Source organism: Lolium perenne, chromosome 5 (genome assembly GCF_019359855.2).
Source record: "Lolium perenne isolate Kyuss_39 chromosome 5, Kyuss_2.0, whole genome shotgun sequence".
Taxonomy (NCBI): domain Eukaryota; kingdom Viridiplantae; phylum Streptophyta; class Magnoliopsida; order Poales; family Poaceae; genus Lolium; species Lolium perenne.
The window spans coordinates 186,126,069-186,135,817 of record NC_067248.2 but is presented as its reverse complement, the minus strand read 5'-3'; the positions used below and the strand labels follow the sequence as shown (position 1 = coordinate 186,135,817).

Here is a 9,749-nt window from a genome sequence, read left to right as displayed (position 1 = left end):
GCTATAGCATCTATCTAGTTGTAAATTAGCTTGATCCAGTTGAGATTAGGAGTTTATTGTTGGGTTACCATATTAGGAGTTTATTGAAGCTATAAAGGAGCTGGGTGTACTTTTTTGGTTGCAAAGTTTGATGGCATTCTTGGGCTTGGATCTCAGGAAATTTCTGTTGGAAACCAGTATTCCTGGAATGAAATATCCCTGGTTGTTTAAGACAAAATGTGGAGAAGTCAGCTGTGTACTGATTTACCACCATAGAGCATTCATGATTTCAAGTTGCCTGTGTGCAACATCCTTGAAGAGGATGCTACAAAATAACTGATGTTGATCTAGTTCATGTTTGATGTAGTAACATTGTGACGCAAATATTGCAACAATATCTTCTGTTGAGCATATAAAATATTTATATTCGCATTGTCTCCCTTTTTGTTTGCGTTGATTAATTTTCATCGCTCAGTTAAGTAGCCGTTTGCCTTTTGATGATGTTGTTTGCTTGTTATCTCACCGGGAAATCTTGCTGCCATTCAGTATGGCATTGGTTCAATAGCGAGGTATTTCAGCGAGGATACTGGTACATTAGGTGATCTAGTTGAAAGATCAGACTCGTTTCTAAATATTTCTAGTCTGATTTGTTGATTATTTCTGTATGCATCACATTGTATGTTGTCTTGTTAATATATTGATGGGTCACCATCTTAGGAGTTTATTGAAGCTACAAAGGGGCCAGGTGTTACTTTTTTGGTTGCAGAGTTAGATGGATCTTGTTGGTTTCAAAGTTGTGTTGTCCGATGAATGAATCACTTATCCTCTGCGTTTTGTTGTAGGTTGCATCCATGAGTGCATCGCAAGAAAGTTGATAAATTTGGTAAGGCTTCTGGTGGCGAGATGAGAATGGACGTCCAGATCCGTTTTATTTGTTGATTGGATTGCGTCCTAGCTACTGGCAGTGGTGAAGAAAAAGGCATGTGAGACACGAAATGGCTGGCCTTCGTCTCTTGCTGCTTAGTGACCTAAGATGTCTAGAATCAGTGTTGCTTGAATACTACTGGGTCTGTAACTGGATGCTGATTGTATTTTGAAACTGCACATGTACAACTTGTACAGGAGGAGAACAATTTGTGCATGGCGTGTATAGTATTGGAAAGTCATGCTGTGACTTGGTGTCCCATCTTATGTCACGTTGGTTCGATTTGATTTGATGCGTGTTAGACGGGGGTAGCTGTCAGAAAATATTTGCCAACACTAGATTGTTTTCTTTGCTCCGTCAAGTAAGCTTAAGTAGGAATGAACAGTTAATATTTATGCTTATCATATGTGTGTATGTTAAAGGTGTATTTCATCCCGAGTGATTTAAGTATTAGTTATGGTCCCTGTATCTGTTGGTTTTCGCGTATAAAATAATCGGGTGACTTTGTCATCCTTGTTTCCTGGACGTGTCTTGCTTTTTATTGGTCCCAAACAGTTGTAGGGGAATGGAGCGAATGGTAATCTACTGAAAACCTTACCGAGATGAATATTGTAGTTCCAAGTTTCCTCTGGTCAACTTATTAAGGGAACTAATCACGAGATTTCATCCTTCGTTCACTGATAGAAAAAAAATGGTTTGGTAATCTAAAACATCTTATATTAGTGACGGGAGAAAGTATTATATTAGGATGATTCTAGTTATTTTTTTAGAGAAATTCCTCCTCTCTTTGAATGGAAAGAACAACAGAGACCATGGTTTTCGGCTACTAGGCTCTCTTGACAATGCATATACTAGATATCCATTGATGGTTTCTCCCTTTCCAAGACAGAGAAAATCCTTGTTGTAAAGGAGGCAAGTTTTCTGTGCGGTGTCGTCTTCCTTTGTAGTAGGTGTTAAAATTACTTGGAAAGCCAACAAAGGAATTAAAGATTTGGGATCCATAAATTCCAGCTAGAAAACCCGTCTTGACAATGCATATACTAGATATCCATTGATGGTTTCTCCCTTTCCAAGACAGAGAAAATCCTTGTTGTAAAGGAGGCAAGTTTTCTGTGCGGTGTCGTCTTCCTTTGTAGTAGGTGTTAAAATTACTTGGAAAGCCAACAAAGGAATTAAAGATTTGGGATCCATAAATTCCAGCTAGAAAACCCGTGCGTGGTAATTGCCCAACTTCTAGCTCACCTTCAGGGTTAAAAGCATGCCTCATTTATGTGAGACTGCCATCCATGGTAGTGATCCGTGGCATCATGTATCCCAGCCATCCATCTATCCTATCCATCCAACGCTCCGAGCATGCAAAGAAAGAACCGGGATTATCTCTTCTCATCTTCTTCCCTCTAGCTCCACTCTATAAGTAGAAGTACATCGTCACACACCGCGTGCGGGTACGCGTGTGACTTAGACTTTGACTTTGACTTGTTGAGGAGAGGAGAGGAGAGGAGAGGAGCACTTGCACTCCGTCGAGGCCGGCGGCGACATCGCTCTCTTTGATCTTATCGCTGGCCGGACAGGACGTGTGCAGATTGGATCGCCAGCAAGCAATACGGACGTCCTCGATGGACTTCTCTCCATATCACCTCCATCAGGTAAGCCATCCCTTCAATTCATTCTCATGCGCTGCTGTTCTTCTCCAGGTTCCATGTGTCTGTTTCTATTTTCTTGGCTACAATACTAGTAGAATACCTGAAGAAGAGAGTTGTGGAGTTGGAGTTTGTAGTAGTCATGTTTTATAATGCTCCAACAACTTTTCATAAACTGCCCATTGAAACCGTCAGGTCTAGGCGATTTATCCACTGGAGGAGAGAGAGAAGAGCTGAAAACGAGCTGTGGAAGAAGGGGCCTTTTTTATAGGGTCCCTTCAATCCAACCGTTATGTTCAGTTTTTGCTACAAAATAAAAAACACAAAAACATTACTATGTAGCTGCTTGCTTAGGCGCAGGAGTGCATCAGCAAACACACGCATACTCTTGGCCGAGAGCCGATCCTTCAAGTTATACACAGGTTCCTCCATTTGAGTGGACTGTAATATGAAGTTGAGCTTTGCAGACAGTCTGATTAAAGACTGATTTTCCTTTAATTCTGTTTCGATGTTGTAGCAAAACTCTATGTTTCGTTAATGAAGCAGGGGCAGGTCCCTTTTCATCAAAAAACTGAGTATCAACAGACAACAAGTAAACATAGATTATACACAGTAGCAAACTGAAACTTTTGCACACAATGTAACCTCGGTATAAATTGATATGAAAAGATGTGACAGCAACTATATTTATTCAAATCAGAAGAGAACTATAACATCGTGAAATCCGGATGTACTGACGTTTAACCCACAGTGAGAAACCACTCTTTATCATCTATCAGTGAATGAGCAACTCTCTCACTCTGAAACCCATGCATTTCCAGCTGCAAGCGCGCATTGCCTGAAGAGCAATCCATGACAGGCTAGCAGCAACACACACTCAGCGCTGTTAGTGGTCATACTGGCGATACCAGCAGCACCTGCTGGGGTTATCGACATTGCCTCGGCTGTTGTGGATTCACTTACAGGACTTTCACTTTAACATGCCCGCGGCAATGCTGGGTATCCAACAGACAACAGGTAAACATAGATTGTATACAGGCATATAGCAAGTCAGCAGCAAACTGAAACTAGAATGCAATGTGACCTCCGTATAAATTGATGGGTTTGTCTTGTCTCAGTCACCTGAGAACAAGTGCAACCGCAGCTTTTTTTTTTAAAAAAAAAGTGCAAATCATTACACTTGCAGTGCGAGAAAAGTGTAACTGGAAACAAATTGCTGACTGAGACAAAAAAAAATCTCAATCATTAGTTAAAATATACATATGCATGGAACCATTGAATACAAACTATTGAAAAAATTGAGCATGCCTAATATAGAAATATGTAAGTGCTAATAAAGCAACCATTAGTTAAAATTAATATGCACAATAGAAGAAAATACATGGTTAAAAATAGTAGGAGTAAACAATAATAGGTAATGCAGCAAACCTACAACAGTAAGGCGGTAAACTGCAACAGTAAAGCAATAATTACATGAAAAGATAAGAATGCAAGAATAAAATGAAGGAGCTCCGAGTACTAACTAATGCACCTTAAAATGTAAGCTACTGGCACAATTTTAAATCGCTGTTGAATTAAAATGCAAAATCAAAAAACACATGGTCAAAACAGTAGGAGCAAACAATAATAGGTAATACAACAAACCTACAACAGTAAGGATGCAAAAGTTCAACAGTAAAGCAGCAATTGCATAAAAGGTAATAACACGAGAATAGAATGAAGGAGCAATTAGTACTAACTGATGAAGCTTAAAGTGTAAGCTATTGACACCATTTTAAATCACTATTGCGGCACTCGAGAATATAAAAAGAAGGGAAACCAAGGTAAAACAATGAGGTTACCTCCAATTCCTAGCTATTAGGAAATCCTGGCACAAGCCATTCATTCAGTGATGCAGACCAGTTGATTTCTTCCTCTTCAACGGGTTCGCGTACATGTACATATAATGTCTTGGACAAAAGGAGAAACTGCAGACACGGTATAGAAAAAGCGATTGAACATGTAAGACCTCATGCTAAGCATAGGGCACAACAACAAAAAAGGCAAGAACCAAAGTGTAAGGGTGGTTATTAACTTACGGGTCGCCTCACGAAGATAGTTGTATTGCACAATTTTTTCTTGTCAATGACAATAGCAACTACAAAGTCGAAGTCTTTGCTCTTTATAGGACAAAGCTCTTCGAAGCGAGCAGTCTATGACATAATCATTAGGTGGGAACTCCAAATGATCCATGTAAATGATCTAAAAAACAAACGGTAAGCACATTGAAACACAAACAAAAGCTAAATACACTTAGACATACTGAAACAAATATGAGGGACGTGAACATGAACATACAGCAAGGAAAGGCAAAGGCCCACTTATCCACAAAAAAAAATCATTGCAAGCAAGCAACACCTTCTCAACCTTTCTTATAGGCCGCCTTGGGTTACCCTGCTTTTAGACATCACGGAGCTCGCAAGCATCACCTTTTTTGATCAAGTCCACATGCTTGTTACCTGATGATATATCGAACACCTTCTTGACTATATCAGCAGTGAACACAATCCTTTTGCCATGGTAAGTGAACTCCTGCAGCTCATGGCTTGTTTACGTCACAATAATTTCAAGAAGCAGATTTGGCATTCAGAATGAAGAAACGTTCAACATAATTTTAAATGCAATCACTGCTCGCTTAGGCCGCAGGAGTGCATCAGCAAACGCACGCATACGCTTGGCTGAGGAGCCGATCCTTCAAGTTATACACAGGTTTCTCCGTTTTAAAGCTCTACTCAGTAAACAAATAAACATATAAGAAAGCACATTCTATGGGAAAAGCTGCATAGCAGGAACCAAGAAGCAACAATAGAAAAACATTTTGCTACAAAATAAAAACACAAAAACATTATTATGTAGCTGCTCACTTAGGCGGCAGGAGTGCATCAGCAAACACAGGCATACGCTTGGCTGAGAGCCGATCCTTCAAGTTATACACAGGTTCCTCCATTTGAGTGGACTGTAATATGAAGTTGAGCTTTGCAGACAGTCTGATTAGAGACTGATTTTCCTTTTATTCTGTTCTGATGTTGTAGCAAAACTCTATGTTTCGTTAATGAAGCAGGGGCAGGTCCCTTTTCATAAAAAAACTGAGTATCAACAGACAACAAATAAACATAGATTATACACATTAGCAAACTGAAACTTTTGCACACAATGTAACCTCGGTATAAATTGATATTAATAGATGTGACAACAACTATATTTATTCAAATCAGAAGAGAACTATAACATAGTGAAATCTGGATGTACTGACGTTTCAACCCACAGTGAGAAACCACTCCGTATCATCTATCAGTGAACGAGCAACTCTCTCACTCTGAAACCCATGCATTTCCAGCTGCAAGCGCGCATTGCGTGAAGAGCAATCCATGACAGGCTAGCCGCAACACACACTCAGCGCTGTTAGTGGCCGTACTGGCGATACCAGCAGCACCTGCCGGAGTTATCGACATTGCCTCAGCTGTTGTGGATTCACTTACAAGACTTTCACTTTAACATGCCCGCGGCAATGCTGGGTATCCAACAGACAACAGGTAAACATAGATTGTACACAAGCATATAACAGGACAACAGGTCAGCAGCAAACTGAAACTCGAATGCAATGTGACCTCCTTATAAATTGATGGGTTTGTCTAGTCGCAGTCGCCTGAGAACAAGTGCAGCCGTAGTTATAAAAAAAGTGCAAATCGTTACACTTGCACTGCAAGAAAAGTGCAACTGGAAACAAATTGCACTTTTTTTACACTATGGTTGCACTTTTTTCTTGGGTGACTGAGACATAAAAAAATTCTCAATCAACCGGCAAATCTGTAAATTGATATGAACATCTGCTCAGATAAGAAGAGCACTATAACATCTTAAATTCGTGTTAAACTCATGTTTAAAGCACAATGAACAACCACTCTGTATCTTTTTAGTGAATCATCAACTCTCAGGTATGAGCAAATGTGGCCGCAACTAAATTTATTCAAATAATAAGAGAAGTATAACAACGTGAAATTCATGATGTGCTGATGTTAAACCCACGATGAACAACCACTCTGTATATTCTTCCAGTGAACCAGCAACTCCCGCTCTAAAAGCCAGGCATTTCCAGCTGCAACGGCCCCTTGCCTGAAGAGCAATCCATGAACAGCCAGCAGCTAACTCATAGTACTCAGCGCCATCAGTGGCCGTACTGGCAATACCAGCAGCACCAGAAAGATAAAGTGCAATAGAAATATTAGTGCACATGGCAAAACTGAGTATCAACAGACAACAAGTAAACGTAGATTATACACAACAGCAAACTGAAACTTTTGAACACAATGTAACCTCGGTATAAATTGATATAAAAATGTGACAGCAACTATATTTATTCAAATCAGAAGAGTACTATAACATCGTGAATTTGTGTAAAACTCATGTTTAAAGCACAATGAACAACCACTCTGTATCTTCTTACAGTGAACCAGCAACTCTCACGTATGAACAAATGTGGCAGCAACTAAATTTATTCAAATAAGAAGAGCACTATAACATCTTGAATTCGTGATGTACCGATGTTTAACTTACAGTGAGCAACCAGTCTGTATCTTGTTTCAGTGAACCAACAACTCTCCCAATCTGAAACCCAGGCATTTCCAGCTGCAACGGCGTCTTGCCTGAAGAGCAATCCACGAACAGTCACCAGCTAACTCATAATACCCAGCCTCGTCAGTGGCCGTATTGGCGATACCAGCAGCACCTGCCGGAGCTGTCGCCGCGGCTATGGAGCCACCACAGAAGGTTCGTCAGCGTGTTACCGTCATCATGGGATGACAGGGCCCGGGTCTTGGCCAATGCTGACTCCTTGTCGTAGATGCCCTCCAAGGCGTACACAAACCCCTTCCACCCTTCTCCGACGCCGTCCCTGGCCAACGCCGGCGTGGTCCAGGTCACCAGGTCCTTGACGAACCCGGTGTCCGGGAAGAGGGCCTCACTGATGGGCAGGAGAGGCAGGAGCTGGATGCCCAGCCTGCACTCCTTCCACTCGGGCGGCGCGAACCAGAGCCCGCTGTCCCTCTTGTTGGCCCAGAGCACGCCGACGACGCGGTTGTTGCCGCTGAAGTCGTCCTCGTAGATCCCTTCGCCCTCCCGGACGTGCCACCACGTCTGCGCCGCCAGCATCTCGAACGCGGTGAGCGTGGCGCCAACAGACACAAGATGCGCGTCCCCGTAGCTCAGTCCCAGGAGCGCGGCGGAGTAGTAGCCGTTCACGGCCTCGCTGGTGCTCTCCTGGTTGCGCCCGTCGCCGAACTCCGTGAGGCCTCCGGCCCAGGAATGCAGCTTCCAGAGGTCGAATGTCCGCAGCCGGGTGTAGCTGGCGCCGCACTTGCGCGACAGCGTCATGAAGTCGGCGACCATGGAGTAGGCCTGGGACATGTACTTCCTCCCCCAGGACGGGTCGATCTTGGCGAGCACGGCGATGGCGTAGAGGAAGTAGCCGAGATGGTAGTGGTGGTCGTTGTAGATGCCGAAGCCGAAGTCGGCGCCGGAGTCCTGCAGCCCCTGCTTGGTGACGAGGCCGCCCCATTTGGAGTCGTACAGGAAGCCGTTCCCCTGGAAGCTGCCGTCCAGCCACGGCGTGATGTTGGCCTTCAAGAACTTGTGCACCGCCGGGATGGCGTCGGGGCACCCGACCTCCTCGGCGATCAGCGCCAGCCTCGCCGCCCTGGCGATCGCCTTGCCGTAGAAGTAGGAAGAGGTGGTGGTGATGGGGCTGGTGGCGAGGCTGTCGACGTCCTTGCGCAGCGCGGCCACGACCTCGCCGACCCCGTCGTCGTTGACGCCGCGGGTGGAGTGCCATGTCGTGGAGAGCGGGGCGGTCTTGAGAGCCCACGCGTCGCCGACGACGCCGACCAGGTCGCCGTCGATGCTGCGGTACTTGACGGTTCCGATTTTGTACACCTGCGCGCCGTGACGGTTCCGATTTTGTGTCGCCGCGCACGCGCGCGTGGATATCTCCGTCGGAGGCCAATCAATGACTGACTGATTATCCGCGTACTACAGTATGTGCGTGCGTGATTAGTGTTTCAATGCACCGCTTCGTTTTCCTTGTCCTTTATTTTTTCCCTCGCTGGACCTGGAATCGAAGAAGCGCATGGATATTTATTATTGATTAATCTTTCTCTCTCGCGCGCGCATGAACGAAACCAAATCATATGCTCTCTTCGTTCCTCCATTTTGACGAAATGCATATGCTCCCTTCGTTTTTTCACCACCAAATCAAAAAACACAGTTTGATGCTTCCATCTGCGCTTCAAATGGTCCTTCCTTCTTTTTCACCTTACACAAGCACGTTAATAAGCCACTTGAAATGCTATCCCGTTTTGCCATTTTTTATTTAATTAATTGGCTCGACCTCTTGACCATTAATTGAGCGGGCACGCTAAGCTGCCTTGCCTAGTTCCCCAGTCTGCTTCATTTTGTTTCCAAGACAAGACAAGGCAATGAAATTTAAGGATTTCCCCGTTGGGAACAAAATGCTGCCTAACACATAATCAGGCCAACGTAAATTGATGACATCTTCTAAATTTACACAAATCTACGACAAACATTTCGTTACGTACACTTCGCTCCGGGCCCCACTCCATCTTAGCGACGTACAAAAATTCAACTCACGAGTAAGTTGTTTTTCCTCAAGCCTCTTCTTTTCCTTTTGGTCTCCAAGATCAATATAAATTAAACTCTGCTTTCGATTGTACACGTAGGAGGTGTGCACGTTCACATGAGTTCCTCCTAGCTTGGGGGATGATCCTACACGCACTAGTTGACGCACCAAACTAACACTACAAACGAATTCATTCATCAATCATTAATTATGCTAATTAGCTCCAGCTGTGCCAAAACAAAAAAAGTACTTCGGAAATCACCGTCCCTCTTTTTCCAGACACAGCCAAAACAAAAACTCTTAGATACCTAAACACAGACCTACAACAATAAATCAAAACATAGCCTGCTGGCCTGGAAAAATCCTACAGATATATCATCAATTCAAGATTACAACAAAACCAAAAGCCTCTCGAATATTGCACGGCATTGACATCAGCCCAGCCGCCAAATTAAAGGCTCCCGACGCCTGACTGTGACGAGCCACACAGTGAGCCTCCAGTTACTGGCATGTCAACGCAGCATAGCCTCCAGTT

The 9,749-nt window shown here is 43.7% G+C and overlaps 1 protein-coding gene across 1 annotated transcript; it reads right to left on the bottom strand.

Moving 5' to 3' along the window:
• Positions 1 to 6,915: 6,915 nt before the first annotated feature.
• Positions 6,916 to 9,197, bottom strand: LOC127303893 (glucan endo-1,3-beta-D-glucosidase-like). Its single transcript, XM_051334607.1, has 2 exons — positions 9,174 to 9,197; positions 6,916 to 8,607 (listed from the first exon to the last, which is right to left on the bottom strand). The coding sequence occupies exons 1-2, from the start codon at positions 9,195 to 9,197 to the stop codon at positions 7,279 to 7,281; spliced, it is 1,353 nt and encodes a 450-aa protein (XP_051190567.1). The 3' UTR covers positions 6,916 to 7,278.
• Positions 9,198 to 9,749: the final 552 nt, after the last annotated feature.